Here is a 20,871-nt window from a genome sequence, read left to right as displayed (position 1 = left end):
TCAAGAGCCGAATGGCTCACAGGGCTATACCAAATAAATGGAACTGAAACTGAAAACACATCGCACCGGGTACTCATTTGAGGCCGAGTCGACCTAGGGGAGGCCCAGGACCGGTACAGATAATCGTCACCGGTGTTGGCCGTGAGCGGGGATCGAACCCGGCTCGCCAGGTTCGTAGCGCAGCGTTCACCGCTGCACGAGAGGGAACCCAAACCCCCGTGTCGGATGAACACGTGCGCTTGACGCAACGCGGTGCCTTTTAACGTTTGCACCACCCGCCATATCCCCCCACATATCTTTGATTATATTTACGATATGTTCAGAGTTTTTTGATGAACGAAGATGTCGTACAAATACAACTGTCAGCAGTAGCATAACACGCGTGCCAACAACAAGGACACTCAATTAATTTTGATAATGTTGAAGTTCCGTGAAAATCTAGCTACTACTGGCCAAGACTAATTAGAGAATCTAGCGAAATCAAAATAAATAGAAATAACTTCAACTGTTCGGATAGCTACCGCCTTAGTGCTGCGTGGAAGAGAATCATCAAATAGCTCATTATTTAAATGCATGCCTACGATTATACGAAGGGCAGCTGACTTCAATAGGGGTTACCGTTGGTAGGGCTTTTTCAATACACAAAATAGACAGCAAGGACTCAGAAACCCTTCCTCACCCACGTGGCGCAAGAGCGCAGAAGCGTGGTCACCACATCTACGCCTCGATATAAGGAACGAAACAGGTGGACTTCTCCACAAATCTGGCTGTCGCCTGATGAAGCTAGTTGTAATTACTGGCGAAACGTCGTACTCAGATTCTAAATGTTGTGGCTTGGCTCTCCAACACACCGGTTAGTGCTGTACTAGTATACTACACTATACACTACTATACACTACACTATACACTACACACTAGTGCTTTACTACTATACTACACTATACACTACACTACTATACACTATACACTACACACTAGTGCTGTACTAGTGACGAATTGGCACGTTCTGTTTACCTAACTAGTTGGCTGTGTCGGGTGGCGGCAGGTTTTAAAGACACATTTATATATTTACGCGATCTAACACAAAAAAAACTCCATTATGGATCACATCGGTCAGTGTGAGTGAATAGCAGTTTGAGAGAGCACTGCACATACATGGGTTTCGGCGGTATTTTTGAATAAAACAAAATCCAGATGAAAGCTATTCGATTAACATTTTCACCGGCATTTATTGAGAAGCACACAAAGCCTTAAACATCAACAACCTAACTCAAATTTTTATTTTTTTAAATTAAAAGAAAAAAATTACCAAGAGGCTGCGTCTTATAATCCGAGGTATAAATCGACGGTTTTGTATTTTGCGAGCGCGCGTCACGTGGCCCCGCCGGCGACCAATGGGAGCGGCTCCGCGGCGGAAGTCGACGGCGTGAGGCGGGCGCGAAGTCGTTGACCGCGAAGACGCTGGGCGCGATAAACTTCTTATTCTTGTTGTTGTTTTTAAATTTACGTCAAATAACGAGGAGTACTAGCGTCGTTTTATTGCACGCAGAGCGATAACAACCGAGCGCGAGCCGAGAAATATCTGCGGAATGTAAGTACCCGTTAGCTGCTGTCTGCTACTGAGGCCTAGTCCCGTCGCCAGTGTTTCATCATCGTCAGCCATGGTCAATCCACTGCTGGATGAAGGCCTTCCCCCCCCACACTCCGAGCCGTCCGCATCTCTCGCGATCTTGCCATGCCAACGACCCCAACCATCGCCCTCACGCGAGCTGATTTGCATCTCGGCTGTGGGACGTCCTCTCGGAGCCGTGCTATTCCTGACCCTGCCGCCCTCCGTCGCGAACCTTGACCATCGATAATCGTCGCCCCTCTTTCTCGCGACGAGGGCCTCCTGCCCAAGCCCGCGTGTTTCTCTTCACGGAGTTGCCCTCGGCCTGCGTGTTGTCTAACCCACGTTGCGTCCTCGTATCGGCGAGATTCCGATTCGTGCGTAACTCGGTGCGTGCTGCCTGTAGGTACCTCACGTCGGGTTTACATGAATGAACGTAACATGTTTAAATGCACGTGCGCATGTAATTAAGTTGAATTCATATACGCATTCAGTAGTGTACCTCCTCCCACTGTAGTAGGTGGGAACGGTGGTCACCCCATGGAGTGACCGGTCCCGCCATGGGGATATGGAATTTCCTCCACTGGTTGTACAGTGAAGAAAAGCACCCCATCTTCACGGTCGTCTGAATGAGAAACCACGTTGACTTGACGAAGCGCAAATTCGTACGAAGTTGGAACACTTTGTCACACGTGAGGTGAAGCACCGAGTTCCTACCTCACTGCACGGATAGTATTCGTCGTTTGGGGTCTCACGGCCTGTGCCTCAGCAATTGCAAAGTGGGGGAACCCTGCAGGTGATTGTTGGATTATTATCACTTAACAGGATCGTGACAAGTGGCAAAGGCTTGCAGAAGCCTTCATTCGGCAGTGGATTGATCATGGCTGATGATGATGATGACTAGCATGCCTTGAGACCGAGCTAGTTTCTACGATATTTCATCTGTTTCATAAACAGGTTACATTGTCGATTAGTTATTTAGCAATGAACAATGATTCACAGCCCTTTGTCAATAAACTATTTGTGCCTGTCAAAATATTTTTAGTATACTGCACTATGCAAGACCCGCGGTACGTTATGATTTACAAAAAAAACAATTTAGAGTAATCACGTTTACAATCACATGCTATTTGTTACAAATTGCACAATTAAAATTGTAATTGACCCCCAGGTTCGCTCGTGATGTGGGTGCCAATGACCGGTCCAATGTCACTCGCTGCTGATTTATGTTCGTGTTGGATGAAAATTGAGTTGAGGTCACCAGGTTCTGAGCAGAGTACTCGTGCCACTGCTCCCACCACTCGAAAACAATATAATATTGATTTAAATGAAGAAAAAAAACCAATGGGAATATGTTATGTAAGCTGTTTTATGTAACTAGTACCTTGTGAAATATAGGACCAATATACTGTATAGTAGTGAATTAGGTTTTAGTAATTGTTGATAAAGTACAGTATTTTTTATTTGTAAAAAAAATGCGAATGGGATGTTGAGAAAGGATGGACAATTTCTCAAGTGTTGTGAAGTTTCCACTCCATGCATGTACATATGTTGAACTTCTTTTGTATCGTGCATAGCCAACAGTGCTAATCGGATGTGCAGTTTCAAAAAATCAGATAAACAATGGAAACTCGCCAATGTAATTACAACACCCTTATTTTTTGCCAGCAACAGCTGGGCAGTGCTTATTTCTTACATTTCTAACTAAAGCTTTGGACCAGCCTTTCTGCAATGAACCGTTAATACAACACATGTTAATGCTCTTCATTAACACTATTCAAACACATTTTTATAGACGCGTGCCAGTGTAAAATGAACCGTTACATTGTACACTGTTACTTTCACTTAGTCTTTTAGATCCTTTATTTTGCCATGCGACATCCCATTCAGATTCATAGTAATACTAATTTAATGCCCTTTTTAAAAAACAAAAAATGCTCAAATTAGTAAAAAGACGGTTTTATTTCTTCAGGAAGTGATGTTTGGTCCATTGCTAAGTGTGTACTGTGCTGTGTTTAACACGTGGGACGAAAACCAGAGCGCCTTGCAGAAAACCCATACATAGTAGCAAATTACTTTGTGGTTCTTTCGGTAAAGTCACGTTGAAAGAAAATCAATTAAATAATAGAATACGACGGTTCGATTGCAACACAAGCAATCATCATCAGGTACGAATGAATGAGAAAACAAACCTAGTAAACTTAGAAATGTAATGCAATCCAACACAGAGAGTCGGCTAACATAACAACCAACACCCTACTTGGTTGATTACGTTCTTCCAAAGATTGCTAAAATTTTGAGAGAGAGTAGCAAATGTCACTCCAAAAACCTGCATAGGTAGCTGGGCGACCTACTCGGTGTTCTCCCGATTACCTGATGCCCGGCCGGTGTCTCTGCAGTTTTAGATGTTTGTGCCACAGTCTCGGCGTGATCTACCAACTTATAAATTCTCCTGGTCACAGGCATGAGCCTGAAAGTGTAGAAAAGCATGAAACGGAGAGGAAAGAAAGCGAGAAAGGGAAATAGAACAGTGAATGAACGCAACAAGCAATGGAAGAGAGGATTAGAGATTGGTAATTGAGATGGGAATGGGAGACGGAATAAGGAGAGCAAACCTGAGAGGTGAGAGAAACAGGGAGAGAGATGAGGGAGGGAACTGGGTAAGATACAGTGAAGGAATGAGAGGGGAAATAGGAAATAAGAAACAGACGCAAACACAAAGCAAACAATCAGGATACATTGGGATATACAGCACAGAGAAGGCATGAGAAAGGTGGAGAGAGACAGGGCTCTATTAGAATACAAGGTTGGCTGACTGGTAGGGACTGTTGGATGGTCATGTCCAAATGACATGCGTCTTCCTAGTATATCACTTAACTTACTTGCCTGTAAAAGCAATGGGCACATTTTTTAAATCCCTCTACCTCTGTCCACCCAGTAGTGTAAATTGTGATACCACATCCGGCCAGCACATCTCATGTGGTGAGTTAAAATGCGGGTACTCTTCAAAATGTCTGGCCAGTAAGGAAGAATCATAGAAAATTATCTCGACAGGTGCTCTTTAGATCTCTTCTCTGGTGGTGGATTTTTTGCCAGCAATGGTGTGAGCAAGTAATTGCAGGGCTGCACCTTTACCTCTTTATCTTTTGCACGTGCGTAACAGGGTTTGTGTTCAGCAACATCATGGAGCAGGGAGGAGACACACACATGGAGGTAGAGCACGCAGTTGACCCCTTCGCTGTAGACCCCGAGCCAAACCGCCGCATCATGGACATAAATCTCCAACTCGAAGACTCTGTTCCCCTTACCATCAATGACAACCAGGAACCTACAAGCTCCACAAATCAACATCACACAGCTTTCCCCTACGGTGCCGATCGCGACCCAGGCGAGGTCGCAAATTTGCTTATGTATGAAGACGTTGAAACGCTTGAAGCTAACACTGCTGCTGCACAAGCAGCGATACAGCAGCGGCATGTCAGTGGAGTCGAGGGAACGGCTGGTCTGTCCAGAAGGAGGCCGTGGCGTTTCCGGACGTATGCGGCGCTCGGAGAGGCTTCGGGCCAATCGCGGCCGCGGCCGCACGACACTCGGAGCGCACGGTCCACGAGGGCGGGCGTTTTGCTGGAAACCGCTCCGGCGGCAACGGCTGCGGCGGCAACACGGAGATCCACTAGGACTGGTGGAGGTGTCGGGAGTGGTGCCGCCAGGACCCATCATGAGGTGTCTTCAAATCTTCTCGCCAGCTTCTTCCGTGCGCAGGGAGCCACGCTTATGCAGGTGAGTTTTGTGAAATGGCCGTGACAGTCTCAGCCTCCTGAGTGAAAGTCTCGAGGCTCGTACGAAGGCTGGGAGGTGTTCGCTTCTCCGTTACTGACCCTGAAATAGCGGTGGAAGTTATACACTCCTATGACAGCGATTCACCTGGCAGGATTTCATTTCCTGCCAAAGTACTCTAGCTCTAGGACATGTTTGAGCTTTTACCGCGTGTTGTTTGCCATTTCACTCCATCTGCTGGGAGCTTTTTCAGGAGGTGAATTGAACGTTGAACTGAAATGAGCTCGATTCACTTCCTGAAGAAGCTCCCAGGTTGTGGATTGAAACATTGGACATCAGCCTGAAAACACATGAGAGGGCTTGCAGCAGAACTGCCAAAACCTACTGAAAGTGGTATCTTATTTTTTCTGAAAGGGTTCGCTCACAATGGTTACATTAAACCGGTCTATATTGTCTCGTGTGAAAAGGGCCCCTGATTCTGTGTTGTTCACCGGCCAGACTGCGCTCATGATTCGTGCTTAGGAACTAAGCATCCGCTTCCCCTCTGTGCTGTGCGCGAGTTTAGAGGGACGTGCAGATCGTGCTGGGTTCTGCGCGAGCCAACGGCGGCGACGATGATTCCTCCGATTCGGCCTCGGATCCCGGGAACCAGGAGCTGATTGAGCTGAGCGGCTCCGACGTGGACCCATATGACGAGAGCACCGAGGAGGCGGAGACGGCCTCTATTGTCGACAGCGGCGGTGAGCTTCGCTCGCGATCGCCGCCGGTTCCGCCGGGTCACTGCGAGAGGTGCTCCTTGCGCCCCGCTGCTCCGAGCACCAAAAGAAAATAACAAAGAGAGTGCCCCGGTGAAGCGCCACCACTAAGGTTAGGGGTAGAGTTCTGGTCGGTGGGAGGGCTCGTGCCAGTGTCTGGGTGGCTCGTAGATGGGGGTGGGGGAACAGCCCTGGAAGAATGACACCACAGACATGCTTCTGGAGTCACTTCATTTTTGGCTGGGGTCTGGATTTCACTGCAGGATCTCGGTGGTGCAGGCTGAGTGCTCTCACATGGCCATTATGAGTCCCAACAGCAGTCGGCCCAAGTTTTTAGTCTTTTTGAAGCACAAAAAGTTTCAAAGTCAAGTCATAGTGCCTGACTGCTCAAACGGGCAGTGGGGCAGTGCTTATCTCTCTTGGCAACCCCGTGCTTATGGTGGAAATTACACATTCATGTGTTGATGGCCAGTCCATCCGTAGAGCAACCACTCTAGACTTATCGCAAAGTGATGCTCGTTTTAATAACTTCCAAGGAAGTAGACCCATGACTCCTGACCAGAATTTTTACTCACAGCTTTCCATTTGTGAGATTAGCGCTTTTCCAACTGTGCCACCTGGCTTAATAAACGTAACATTGAAGGAAGTTCATTGTGCATTGATATATAACTTCCATAATTCATTCTGTTGTAACACTGTAGATCTGGATGTCTTGTCAGAAGATGGACATGAAAATGAAGAGCAGCTTCCATCTGCAAATAATGAGCCCACAGCAGCTCCACCTAGCGATCTGCAGGCGGTAAGTACAGATAGCGCCCGCCCCCCACAGATAAAGAAAACGATCTGTCTATAGCCTCTATCAGACTGTAAGGGGTAAGTGCTGTTTACAAACGCCTATTAAGCCACCAAGGTGCACGAGGCGGTGGTGTGGCTGGCGACACGCCCAGCCGCCTTCGGTTCCCCAGTGCTGACGCATCCACTCAGCACCGGGTGTTTATCCATGATTGAGTTAACCTAGCCGAGGCCCAGGTGTGTGCGGCTTCATCTTTGTGCTGCGTTTACGCGCAGGGCGGCCCCGTGGCTGGGTCGGCGGGACTCGGTGCGGGGACGTCGGCGGGAGAGGGACTCGGTGCAGGGACGTCGGCGGGAGAGGGAGCCGGTGCCGGGGCGGTGCTGCCGAGCTCCTGCAAGCTGCCCACCGCCGCTTCACCGGGCGAAGAGGAACATGACCTGTGCCCCGTGTGCTTTGAGGCGTGGACCAATGCAGGATCCCACCGCCTGTGCACGCTTCGCTGCGGCCACCTCTTTGGATATTCCTGCATCGACAAGTGGCTCCGTGGTCAAGGGGGCAGGTGCCCACAGGTACGGGGGGCCCAATGTTGGGGTGGGGGGGGTGCGAGAATTCTCACGGGTTTGGTGGCAAGATCGGACCCACGTACCCTTAATCAAATGAAAGTGCGAGCAGTGTGTAACGCGTGTGTTTTCCCCTCTCTCCGCGTGTGACAGTGCAACAAGAAGGCGAAGCGCTCCGAGGTGGTTGTCCTCTATGCCAAGTCGATCAAGTCCGTGGACACGAGCGAGGAGGAGCGTTTGAAGAGGTGCAGGCTGACGGCACGTGTCATGTTTACCTCTCGTGTTTTGATGTGTTAGGGGGGTTGGAGCGGTGGCGCAATGGTTAGTCACCGTGCTATAAATTTGGCTTCCTGGAATTGTATTTCCGACCGCAGCAAACGTCAGTGGTGAGTGATATCTCAATCGGTCCTGGACCTCCCCTCCTTCACTAAACGGCACTTACCAGCATGTTGAATCATGGTCAAGCAAACTATAACCGACATAGCCGTCATCAATTAACTGACAAAGGGCTGTACATTTATTTTACATTACACGTTACCCGTTGCTTTTTCCTCATGATTACAATTGATTCGGCATAAAACAGTAAAAAGGGACTGAATATGAATTTAACTGCGTTTGAAATCCATTTGGCTTATGGTAAATGCACCCGCAGTATGAATTAGAGTGGCAGCCGGGTTCCGGCCGCCAACATCCGCAGCAAGCGACAGTCGCGCTCCCGCTAGGCCATGACACCACCCCAGTGACACGTACTTCTCTCTTATCCTGGCAGCGAGCTCGCAACGCAGCAAGTGCAGCGGAGGAAGGCCGAGCTGGAGTCGGCTCAGTGCCGCCTGCAGATGCAGGTGGTATCGGAGGAGTATCGCAAGCTCAAGCACCAGCTGCAGGTGGCTGACGGAGTCTTGGTTCCCACGTTCGTGTTGTGTCTGTCTTGCCAAACGACTGCCGTGTCGTTCCGGGTCTCTAGGCCTGCGTTTGAAAGTTTTGGAGCCAAAGTCGAATCATCTGTCTGATCCGATGAGTAATTGGGCAGCACTAGTTTACAATTACACAATCCTCTGACAGTGGCCCGTGTCTCCGTAGGTTGGCTGCTGTTGATATCTTGCATAATGGAACACATTATATTGACTCCGGAGGGATGATGGGGGTGAGTTGTGTACCCTGACAGGGATTTTACTCGCAGCCCTCCGATAACAAATTGTTTGGTAAATCCGCAGCACCATCAGATAAAATATAAGCAGTGTGCAAAGTCGGAAATGATGATGAAGATTATGGTGATGTTTGATGATGAATATTCTTTATTTGAGTACAATAATGAAAATGTATTATTTTTAATTAGAATGATCATGTGAATTGTTTGAAGATTTGTTTATTGAACAAATGCATGTTAGAGGAAAACCCAGCCCAAAAAAGCAAACATCTTACTGTATTGTGTACCTAGATTATGTGTCACACGTGGTCTGACGCGAGTGTTAAGATTTGTTAATGAGAAAACAACTTTTAAAATCACTGCTTACCAGCGTGAGTCTACCCAGCAACAATGAGTGTGTACAACCGAGCCGATTGCCAGGTTAAGTGTGGTGGGGTAAAGGGTGGGTACTCTTCCAAGGCGTGTAGCCAACGTGGAAGAGTAGCCCAAATACCGTCTAGAGGCACTCTCTTGAACTCCCCTCGAGCGGAGGCCCCTTCCTTCCGCCAGCCGTGAATTGAGCAAACAATTGTGCCAGCATTTCAGTGTGCTCCCCTGTCGCCTCTGTTCATCCCGTGCTCACGACAGGAGCTCCGCTCCACACTGTCCCAATACGGCGCGGGGTCAAGCTGCACGCCGTCGAGCCAGGGAGAGGGCAGCGGCGCCGTCGGCACCTCCCGAATATACAACTTCACCAAGGGCCTCACCGTGTCGGCTGGCGGTGGATGCCGCGTCATGGCCTTCTCGTCCGCCCAGGGTTGCCTCGTGGCCTCGCAGCCCTCGCCCCATGCCTCCTTCATGCCAGGCACGGCTCATGGGGGCATCTGGAGAGGAGAGATTCAGCAAGGGCTGCTGGTTTTGGGTGGCGTTCGGTTTCATTAGGATTTATTTACTGGAATGGTTTTCGTTCACATCGACTCCGTGACGATGGTCATAAATAAAAGTAAAATGCTTTCCCCTTTCTGGCAGGGTAATAGACACCTATTATCTCAAGGCATCAAGTCTTCATTAACCACACAAACTTCTGGTCCAAGATACAAACAAATATATGCATTGTCCTTGAAACTGATTGGCCTACACCAGAGAGAGTCTCTCTTCCTGTTTTAAAGCAGCATGTTCGTAATCTAATTCAGGAAGTTGACTTGCAATTAGCATTGCCGTATTCTCTGGATTACAAAATGCACTTTAAAAAAATGGCCCAAAGATTGGGGCGCGCCTTACTTTCCAGAGGTGTCTGATAATCTGGAGAATGCGGTAACCTCCATCGAGATTAATATGAGAACGATTGTTCACAATCATTGGCATCGTCTCCAAAACGATGGTCCACTTTCATTTCATCGACTGGACTAAATGTCATCACGCCTGTGCTGTGCGCTTCCTCCACTTGTCATGTGACCCCTGTGCGTCGCCGCCAGGTTTCGGGGTGAAGAAGATCAGTGGCGGGGACCTCAAGAGCACGCAGTACGTGCCCATCCACAGCAACCAGATACGTGGCCTCTCCTTCAGCAGCCACGGCGACAGCCTGCTGCTGTCCGCCTCGCTTGACAACACCGTCCGCATCACCAGGTGCCACGCTACGCACGCCGCGTGTGGGGCCCGGCGTGCTCCACCGGGGCTCGGCGCGCGCCCGATGCCTCTTTTCGCAGCGTGGCCGAGCCGTGCCGATCCAGTCTGGTGTGGTTCGGGAGGATGCCGGATTGTTTTTTTCCGACGCAGGAGCCAAGCCGCGTTGCTCGCATCGCACGCAATGAGCAATTCGAGATGCGTGTAGACGATGCGGTGATGCTTTGTTTCAGTTGTGTACTGCAATGAACATGTCATTAGCCCTGGCCCTGCTTTGGTCCTGGCTCGGCGTGGAAAATAATCATCCATACCCTGAAGTCCCTGCATTAGCTGGACTCGGATGTGCCATCATTTGGCTAATTTCGAGACTGGACGAACTCCTTCCACTCCAGTCGAAGACAAACGCTTATGTTGGACAGCGTAATGTAATCCGTGGGTGCGCACGATTCGTCCTAATTTGTTTTTTTATTTGACATCGCCCTCTCCGCAAGCCTGACGAGCAACACGGTGGTGCAGACGTACCAGGCGGGCAAGCCCGTGTGGAGCTGCTGCTGGTGCGGCGACGAACAAATGTACCTCTTTGCGGGGCTCCTCAACGGCACCATCCTGGTGTACGACATGCGGGACACACGCACGCACGTGCAGGAGCTGCCCCCACATGGCGCCAGGTCGGCACGCTCGCCCACACCGCCGCGTGCAATCCTCAACGGGAATTTGACTTGGCTCACTTGGCTTTTGCATAAGTAATTCGTATTTCTATCGATCGGATGGTTGGCGTACAGAGAACAATTGTTTTTTCTAGGGAAGCCTCATTCTGCCTTAAGACTGTCGGAGAATCATGCTTGCAGAGTTTGACTAACGACTTAATAGCTGTGCGATGAAAGAGAGTAGCAGGAGAAATCTCTGGACATATGAGGGAACAATACTCGGCAACCACTTTCCCGGCCGCTGTCTGCAGGCCACCACCTAACTCTGCAAGTGGGGCCTTAGACACACCCGCACAATCATCTGTGCTGGCGCCTCAATGTTTGTTATATAATTCAAATTATAATTAACCTTGGAAGGCCTCACTGAGTCTCAATACACTTTTTTTCAGTAAGGTCCTACATTGCCATGAATTACTATTTGGCAAGGGAGATGAAACTGGAATACCCGGAGAAAACCCACCGCACGTACTAGCGGATAGGGCTGCAACCTCCGAGCAACTAGGTTAAAACCAGTCGGCCTCAATAAATACAATATTTTATGTTTACCAAAACCCCATTGTTGTGCTGCTACACATCACCTGGCCACCTACCAGTCCACAGCCCCACGCGTACAACACCTGGTATAGGCGAGTGGGCAAACATCAAAGCACAGTGCAGGTTCGGCATTGCTTCGCTTCTCAGATTGGGTGCATTCAGAGTGACCTGGTCGTGGACATCTGGTTGGTTTGATTTGAGACAATTTTAACAATTTGTATTTGTGAGTGATGGAACCTCAGACGGCCCAGCCTTGTGTGCTTTACACGACAAACAACTCCCTGCGTACTCTAACCCTATGTATACATCCTCTCTCGGTGGCATGGGAAGACCTTCATCCAGCAGTATATTGGCAACAATTGATAATTTGCAATATAATAACAGAGCACCCAACGGTTTCACCGGTTTTTGCTTCTGCGGTGTTCTAGAGGCCGCGTTATTCCACACCAAGAACACATTCTGTGCTGTGCCTCCTCGTAGCTAAAACGTACCGTCGTCCTAACATGCGTGTGCGCACGCACATTTGCCAGGTGCCCTGTGGCATCGCTGAGCTACATCCCGCATGGGGGCGCGTCCCCATTGGCGGCCCTGCCGATGGGCGGGCTCCTCGCCGGGACGCTGGAGGGCGGCTGCTTCTGGGAGCGCCGACCGGGCGGCAGCTTCGTGCCACACGCGCTCTCGGCGGAGCCTGGCGGCGGATGCATCGACGTGCAGTGTGAGCCCCACAGCCGCCACTGCCTCGTCACCTACCGGCCCGGTGAGACGCCCTGCCCTTGTGTGCGCGTGTGCGTACGTGCGTTTATACGTGGGTATGTCATGTGCGGTTGGGAGAGCGGCGGCAAAAGTGGTTGGTGCGCCCCGCTCGAACCCGGCGACCCTGGTTCGATTCCCGCTCACAGTGACGAATAACTGACCAGTTCAGCCTGGGTCAACCAGTCCCTAGGTTGACCCAGCATGAAATGAATGTCTTGGTGAGCTGTGTAAACATCAGAATTGGAGATACAAATGCGGCCAGGCGTGGCGCTGGCCACTCACCCCCTCTGTGCCATGCCAGCCTTAATAAGTACTCGCTATAGCAGCACTTGCCTCCAACAGTCTCTTCGGTCTACACGGGGTATGTTTGTCGTGCGCTGTCGTTTTGTCAATGTTCATCATCCCCTCCCCAATCCCTTCATGATTAAATTAATGGTTATGATTCAGTAGGGGATGGGAGAGGGTGTAATGACTCGCCACCCCCTTCCAAATAACTGCATTGGAACCAGAGCTGCCCCACGACCTGCATAGTGTGGGAAGTCCCTCATCCAGCAGTAGCCTGTGAAACGGGCTGTACACGCAAATAAACGTGTTGAACACACGCACACATGCGTGTGCGTGCGTGCCTGCGATCCATGCACTCGCGAGCAGGCCGGACCCAGACGTCGGTGCGCTGCGTGTTGCTGGAGCTGGATTCAGTCCCGGAGCCCGGAGACCCGGCGCGCGTCCGCGTTGCCTGCAACCCCGTGCAGACGTTCCACACCGGCTCCACGTGCAAGCTGCTCAACAAGAACGCCATCTTCCCGAGCCCCGCGCACGACGGCAGCCTGCTGGTGTGCACCGGAGACGAGGCCTCCAACTGCGCCATGGTGGGAGCCGCTCCCACCCCTTGCCTGCGCCCCCACCCCCAGCCTCCAGTCATATCTAGGCCCAATTCAGTAATTTTCCGCATTAAGCTGAAAAATGTTTATGCATTATTTCTAATCCATCTACCCCGTCCGTAACAGAGAGCGGCAGGCAGAATAACTCGTAAAGATGGTTAAAAATGAATCTGCCTCTTTTATAACGTTGTGTTGCTATTAGGGACTTAGCCTTTTGAAAACTGGTCACATTTATCAAAACAAATTTGCAAATGTTTTTTCCCCAGCGTGCTACCCTTCAGTTTCCCTGCTGCTAATTCAGTGCTTTCAAGGACATAATTTACGTTTGGAAAGCGTTACATAATTTATGCGTGCGTGTGATTTGTACCTTGAATTTATTCTCATTGACTATTTCAGCACGTTCAGAAAAAAAACAACCCCGACGTAATTACAAATCCTCTTTTTACGTAACCCTCCGCAGATGTATTACTATGCCGTGCATACAGTATTGGGGCTGTCTTATCACAGGGCCGTTTATTTCGAGCGACAGAATGGATCTATGCTGGTGCGCAAGGCTGTGTGTGGTCACGCATTTTATCGCTTTGCAGGTCTGGAAATCCACCACAGGCTCTCTTCTGCAAAAGCTGCCAGCTCAACAGCCGGTGCTTGACATCTGTCCCTTCCAGATGAATCAACACAACTACCTGGCCACGCTAACTGAGAAGATGGTGAAGCTATACCAGTGGGGTTAGGATTGGGGAAGGCTTCGAGGGGAACTCGGACGTTGCACAACAACGACAGAGATTGGAAAAACGCATCCTTAACGAAAAGCACCCACCCGGGTGACGCTTTCATTAAAATGATCCCCACTGAAAAGTGTTCACATTAACTTTGTTCAACCGGGGTGAGAACTCGAGATACCCTCGGGTCAGTCGCATTTGCAAGATTGCCCTAGATCACCAAAGTGACAAGCAAAACAAATAAGTACATCGGTGAAGCAAAATAGAAATCCGAAGGGGAAAAACCTGCGTTTGATGAGAACTAGAAATATTGTACTATCATTAATAAATTTTTCATTTTTAAATCTGTTTAGTGTGAGTCGGCTTGGGCAGATGTTTTATCAGACTGAGCATAGCATAATTACAAAATTAAGTTACACAAACGTTAAAACAGATGCAGGGTGACCAAGGTCGTGGGTTCGACTCAGCTCTTCATCCCTCCGGAAGTAATACATTGAGTCCAACGTCTTGTGGAGAGGACTGCCCCTGGCCTGGGAATGTGGGTTTTCCCACTCTGGCTCGAGGTCCACCAACAAGATAAGTGCCGCCACCATTGTTCGCGGATATCAGGAAGACGGTTTGAAAGTTTGGACTTTCGAATTAAAAACCACCGCCGATGTCGTTTCGGAGTTGAATGCTGTAAACGTCCCACTCCAGTGCTTATGCATCTTGGCCTGCTGATGCATTATCTTAATCTTGGGAGGATGAAAACAAGGAGACCAAATTAGCACTGTTAAAGCGAATGACTGTTCTCTGGGACACGCCGCAGGCTGCGGACGGCGGTTTTGAGATCACGCACGTCTGACTGTCCCTGCAGCTGGAAGACCAGCTTACTTGGGCCATGCGGGCCAAATAAAGTTACGCGTGTAAACGTGAAATGTATCAAAAAGTATACATATATTTTTTTACACTTGTTAAAATTTTCATGCAGGCTTGCGTGGGAATTAGTAGACATTATTAGTGGTGGGGGGGGACAGCTATTAGGTCGATTGTATTCTATTTAGGCTGACTGTGAGATCGCCGCTGTTCGCAGAGGTTTGCTCGTCGAATCCAGCGGCCGCAATGGTTATTAGTTGCGGGCGTATTCACAACTAAAAGTCTGTGCCTGTAGGGGACGTTGAAGATCCTGCCATGTTCACAAGAAAGAGTGTCGGCCCATTGTGTTTGCCTGGTCCAATTTTTTTTGTATTTAAATGTTACCCGCAAATCACTCAATTGGAATGTACATATCGATTGTTGCCCCATATTCAAAACCCTGGCAGGACCCTCCTGAAAACGAGTTATGAGAAAACGAGTGATGTTTTGCTGTATAAAGAAGTATAATAAATAATTTTAGTTAGTGACTTAACTTATTTGACCTTTTATATTGAAAAATGTATCACTGTGGTTGAATATGAACCAATGTCAGTCAGTTTAGTATGTATACAATCCTATATTTCAGTCGAAAATGGAACCACATTTTAAATAAAATTATATTATAGGGAGCACATTCATCGTCTGCCCAGATCCATCCACTGCTCAATGAAAGCTTAATCAATATTCTTAGGTTTTTTCGGTAAAGTCACGTAGGTAAAACATTCAAATCAATCCCTAATAGTCTGTAAATGCAATAAATAATCCACCTCGCATCTTCATACGAGCCGGACTCATCGCTGCATCTACACAGTGGATGTCCTTTAAAGCGTGGCCCTCCTCATTTTGGCTGCCACTCCCATCAGCAGTCTCAACCAATGGCCATGCATTCCCTTCTCGCAACGTGTCCTGCCCAAGCTCACGTTTCTTAACGCTCAATGTGATGTCTAGAGCTTGTGTCTGTGTCTTCTCTGATCCACGTGTTCCTCTTTCTGTGCAGTTCCCAGCATGTACTTTTTCACGCGTTTTTTGCGCACTTTTCGGCTTTTGTTCCACACTATTTGTCAATGTCGATCTTAATGTTCCTGTCATAGCAGGGAATACTTTAGGAGAGCATAATGAAAGTACAAATACTCCCAAGAGAACATGTTAAAATATATTCAGAATACTGTAACAGACCACATTTCAATTTAAATACTTTCATAATACTTTGAATTTCAATCACAACGTTGAACTTTATACAGCAGCGCATTGTGGCGGGTACCAAATTTCACTAAAATTGTGGGCGAACGGAAGTAAAATGAGCATTGTTAAGGGAGACGAACACGCAAATTGCGGCCAGGATAAAAACTGGCGATCCCAGACTTTCCCTGCGGCGTGGCGGGTCGTGACGCTTTTGCTGATTGGCACAAAACCCAGCGCCTCACTCCGCGAGCGAGCATGGTGCCTCGTGAGCTGCCTGGATCACAGCCTCGACGTCGGTGGTTCTGGACGACCACAGAGGCTGAAAGAAAGGGTTCCAGCGATCGGATCGGTCTTCGGAAGAATTCGACCCTCCGATTGCTTAGCTACTAAAATCAAACCTCAACTCGAGTCGATGAAGATCGCAAGGGGTGACGATTGGGGGAAGATCGCGAGTTGATACCGAAGCCCGGCGTCGTCTGCCCATCCGGAATCGAAAAAGCGAGTACCACTTTGTGAGCAGTCGACGGTGCTCGTCTTCTAGAGAAACTGGACCCCTCCATAGGATTGTGGAGTTTCCACTGCCGACTCAGCCGCCAATGGGGGGTGAGCGGTGGACCTTTGCGAGCGCACCACCATGATTTGCCCTTGACATTTTAAGACGTCACCAAAGTTTGGGATATTGAGAGAATGTCGCTCGTTTTGGGAACGACTTTTCGCAACAGGCTCAGGGCTGGCTATAGATATACATGTTTGATCTTTACACTTGCGTTAACTGTTTACAAATAAAGTACGCTTTTTCAAGAAAAGTGAAATTGTAACATCACTTGTACACCAATACCGCGCAATCTATCTCTGCCATTGTCTTTGTCGGCAAGGTTCGTCTTCGATTTGCTTCTCTGATGTGTTCGGGGGTTGAGGCCCGTGTGCGTCGTGAGATGCTTCATTTCACTCATCGTGCTGGGAGCTTCAGGAACTGATTATTGGCAATGTGTAGGTTCCCTCCCGGTGCACGCGAAGCCCCCGGCACGTGCAGCGAAACGTCGGACATCGTGCCGAACAGCACGCAGTACAATCTGTGCAATAAAACTGCAAAAACCTACTCTGTAGTTGACGGTTCGAGAGCCTGAATGTTAAAATTTGTGAAGATTTATTTTCGTTGGACTGAAGTTCCGTTATTCCGAGGTGGGTTTTTCTTTCGCCTGCTGCGTTTTGTGCACTCGCCTGCAACTTGAGCTCATCGACTGTACACTTTAGAAGCGTATTTCTCCTTTGTGGAAAAATACACGGATTGTTTACTAAAGCTGAATTATTGCGGTGTTCAAATTGCAGAGCCTCCTTGTTGCAAGAGCTGCCAAAAACAAAATCAATGCAGTCTTCTGTTTAGTTTCTTTCATAAATACCCTTGCTGCTGCGTTTAGCCTTAATACATTAACCCATCGTGCACTGCAATAAGGCAGCTGTGATGTTTTTTACTTAATATTTTTGCCAAAAAAGGGCTATCTGGTTATCTTTAAAATGTCAATAACTCGGAGGAGGCATCACCGACATCCACAAAGCGTCCACAAAGGCGATTAAATGTCTTAAAAACCTCAATGTATAGAATGTTGAAAATCTCACCTTGCCTTACGAAAGAAATGGACTCGTAAATCTGTTGCCATCGGTTGTAACGCTCGTGCAATGTTCTCATCTTAGAGGCGTGGGGCATCCTCGAATCACTGCAGGGGAATCGACGGTTCATTTCCCACAGCTATCAAATCGATTTTCCAGGGAATTAGCAAAGCGACGCGGCTGCTGAGTGGACATTCAGGACCGTGTGACATCAGCATTTGAAAGCGTCAAGCCATTGTGCCCAGCGTCTCGGCTGAAAGGCTGACTTTGGAAATTACTCACAGTCGAGTTAGGCATAAAATAATAACTCCCAACATTTTATGTTTCCAAGGGCTCTTTCCAAAACAACGAAAATGGAAGGGCTCTGATATGGTTAAATAAGGTGCAAGAACACAAGCTCTCTTCTTAAACAGGCAGCCACGAGGCGTGTATGGGTTGTTCACGCACGTGTCAATTCTGCAAAGCATCCTAAGACATTAATGGCCTTCTCGTGTTCTGCCACCAGTTGTCAGTTTCACAGTAAAAAGCACGAAGCGGTGTGGCCCAGCGTGCAGCGTTGGTGAGGCCCTCTGTTGTGCACAGACCAATAGATGTCCCTTGGCCTGTGTTTCACCAGTCACGTGTACCAGGGTCGTTGAGAGTAGCCCCACGTCTGTACGTTCGCTATTGAGCTTCCGACTGGTTCTAAGACGATGTAGACACCTCCGGCCTGTGACCGATATTTAACTGCGCCCGCTGGCGCGACTGTTGGGCAGCACGAATGTAACTTTGCTTCGTGTGATCGAGCCGTGCGTTTGCCCACATGTCCTGTACCTGCTCGTCGCCCTCCTAGCGGCGTTTGGCTGGCAATCGAACAAAGACGGTCACTGCATCGCGCGCTTTCAGATGCGCTCCTGCCGTCTGGAAAGCTCTTCCTTCCGATATTAGGAATCCACTGGAGCTTTGCACTTGTAAATAATTTAGATTGAAAACTAATTTCTTTAGAACTGCTTTTTGTGTTTAGATTGTTGTCCTTCCCCCGCACCTCCGATTGGCGTGGTTGGCTGCGTACGGTGCGAACGAAGTTCAACGCGCATCCGTGCTGCCGCCGCAGGATCATTCGTGACAATGGCCTGCAATCTACATCAGCTCCATAATACATGTTATTTTGGGTTAGATTGCGTAAATGTGTCGTCTCTATTTACGGATCGAAACACGAGGATTGTTCCACAAATCTGTCGCCTGATGATGCTAGTTGTAATTAATGGCGAAACGTCGTACTCGGATTGTAAATGTTGTGGATTTACTCTCCAACACACCGGTTAGTGCTGTACTAGTAACGAATTGGCACGTTCTGTTTACGTGACAAACCTCACTAATTGGCTGTGTCGGGTGGTGGCGGGTTTAACGACACATTCATATTTACGCGATCTAACCCCCAAAAAACCCCTGCATGACAGACGAAGTTGGTCGTGTTAAATTGACAACATCTGCTCCATAAGGTGGCGCTGCGGCAGAGTGCTCAACCAAACAGGCAGAAGGGTGGCGAGTTTAAATCGTTGCTGGGCAGGTGGTGGTAGGGGGTGGCGGTTCATTCCTTAATCCCTCCGGGATTACACAAATTGGTGTCGTGTTGTGGGAATTTAACAGCACTCGTGCTATGGAGAAGACTGGTATTGGTCATATCGATGTGGTTATCCGCTAACTAGTTCAGGTCAAGTGAAGGGGGCATTGAAATACGCTCAATTAATTGTGTGAGAACGTATTGATTTTTTAAAATGAAAGTTAAGACCACACATTGCTGCGTTGTAAGTCACACACGTTTTCACCCCAGGACGTAACAATTTAGGGAGATGCACGGATTTGCACCATTGCCGTGGTCCAGTCCGGCACGAGTGCAGCGTCGTGGTGGGATCTCTGCCTCGAGATACCAGCGGGAACAGTTTATAAGCAGCGCGCTTTAATGTCGCGTGATGGTGCCTTCCTGAAAGGTCTCTGGGGGTAAAAGCCATGGATTTGAAAAAAAAATTGCCAGAAAGCTCCTTTAAATTATAAAGGAGGTAATTAAGTAAATAAACAGGAAAAGCTTAATCCATTTTCGTTTCTGCAATGAGGCTCAAACGTGGCGCGTGTGTTGGTGGAGTCACAGAGGCCACGCTTCTAGAGCGGCGGCGTTGTGTTTTGTCTACACGCGCCATGCTGACAGACAGGATACGGGAGCATTGTCAATGTTTACATTTTACTCGTGTGCATGCGGCTGTGCGGTCGGACGTGGCACAACATTGTGTACTGTGTGTGTACTGTGTGTGTATTGTGTACTGTGTGTGTGTATTGTGTGTACTGTGCACTGTGTGTGTACTGTGTGTGTACTGTGTGTACTATGTGTGTGTGTACTGTGTGCACTGTTGTTTGTATTGTCTACTGTGTGTGCACTGTTGTTTGTATTGTCTACTGTGTGTGTACTGTGTGTACTGTGTGCGCGACTCAGCAGGCAGCACACAGCGAGGGCAACCAGTGAGTGGTGAGGAGCGATCGATGAGGGGTGAGGAGTGAGAGGTGAGCTGTGTGCGGTGAGCGGCGAGCTGTGAGCGGTGTGCGGTGAGCTGTGAGCGGTGAGCGGTGTGCGGTGAGCGGTGTGCGGTGAGCGGTGAGCGGTGTGCGGTGAGCGGTGTGCGGTGAGCGGTGAGCGGCGAGCTGTGAGCGGTGTGCGGTGAGCGGTGAGCGGCGAGCTGTGAGCGGTGTGCGGTGAGCGGTGAGCGGCGAGCTGTGAGCGGTGTGCGGTGAGCGGTGTGCGGTGAGCGGTGAGCGGCGAGCTGTGAGCGGTGTGCGGTGAGCGGTGTGCGGTGAGCGGCGAGCTGTGAGCGGTGTGCGGTGAGCGGTGTGCGGTGAGCGGCGAGCTGTGAGCGGTGTGCGGTGAGCGGTGTGCGGTGAGCGGTGAGCGGTGTGCGGTGAGCGGTGTGCGGTGAGCGGTGAGCGGCGAGCTGTGAGCGGTGTGCGGTGAGCGGTGAGCGGCGAGCTGTGAGCGGTGTGCGGTGAGCGGTGAGCGGCGAGCTGTGAGCGGTGTGCGGTGAGCGGTGTGCGGTGAGCGGCGAGCTGTGAGCGGTGTGCGGTGAGCGGTGAGCGGCGAGCTGTGAGCGGTGTGCGGTGAGCGGCGAGCTGTGAGCGGTGTGCGGTGAGCGGTGAGCGGCGAGCGGTGAGCGTGTGTGACCACGACCGCGTCTCCCCGCACCACCTCACCGCAGAGTCCTCGACTGCCGCTCCGAGGGTCGCGAGACGGGGACTTGAGGCCGAGCCGGGAGCGGCGCTCCGAGACCCTCCCGAGACCCTCCCGAGACCTCCCCGAGACCTCCCCAAGACTTCCCCAGAGGAAG

General features: G+C 49.6%; 1 protein-coding gene across 2 annotated transcripts; it reads left to right on the top strand.

The window, feature by feature from the left end:
* Positions 1-1,401: 1,401 nt before the first annotated feature.
* Positions 1,402-20,869, top strand: RFWD3 (ring finger and WD repeat domain 3). 2 transcript variants are annotated; one of them, XM_078879525.1, is made up of 14 exons: positions 1,402-1,591; positions 4,773-5,389; positions 5,952-6,126; positions 6,843-6,940; positions 7,210-7,503; positions 7,648-7,739; positions 8,264-8,378; positions 9,269-9,485; positions 10,096-10,246; positions 10,735-10,911; positions 12,015-12,241; positions 12,889-13,106; positions 19,989-20,056; positions 20,743-20,869. In XM_078879525.1, the coding sequence occupies exons 2-13, from the start codon at positions 4,793-4,795 to the stop codon at positions 20,016-20,018; spliced, it is 2,391 nt and encodes a 796-aa protein (XP_078735651.1). In that variant the 5' UTR covers positions 1,402-1,591; positions 4,773-4,792; the 3' UTR covers positions 20,019-20,056; positions 20,743-20,869. The 2 variants fall into 2 exon arrangements, with proteins under 2 accessions (XP_078735651.1, XP_078735649.1); XM_078879523.1 differs by lacking the exons at positions 19,989-20,056; positions 20,743-20,869 and adding an exon at positions 13,706-17,025.
* Positions 20,870-20,871: the final 2 nt, after the last annotated feature.

This window comes from Lampetra fluviatilis, chromosome 54 (genome assembly GCF_964198595.1).
Source record: "Lampetra fluviatilis chromosome 54, kcLamFluv1.1, whole genome shotgun sequence".
Classification (NCBI taxonomy): Eukaryota; Metazoa; Chordata; class Hyperoartia; order Petromyzontiformes; family Petromyzontidae; genus Lampetra; species Lampetra fluviatilis.
Note: the sequence above shows the minus strand (reverse complement) of the source record. Positions and strands in the feature narration are given on the sequence as shown.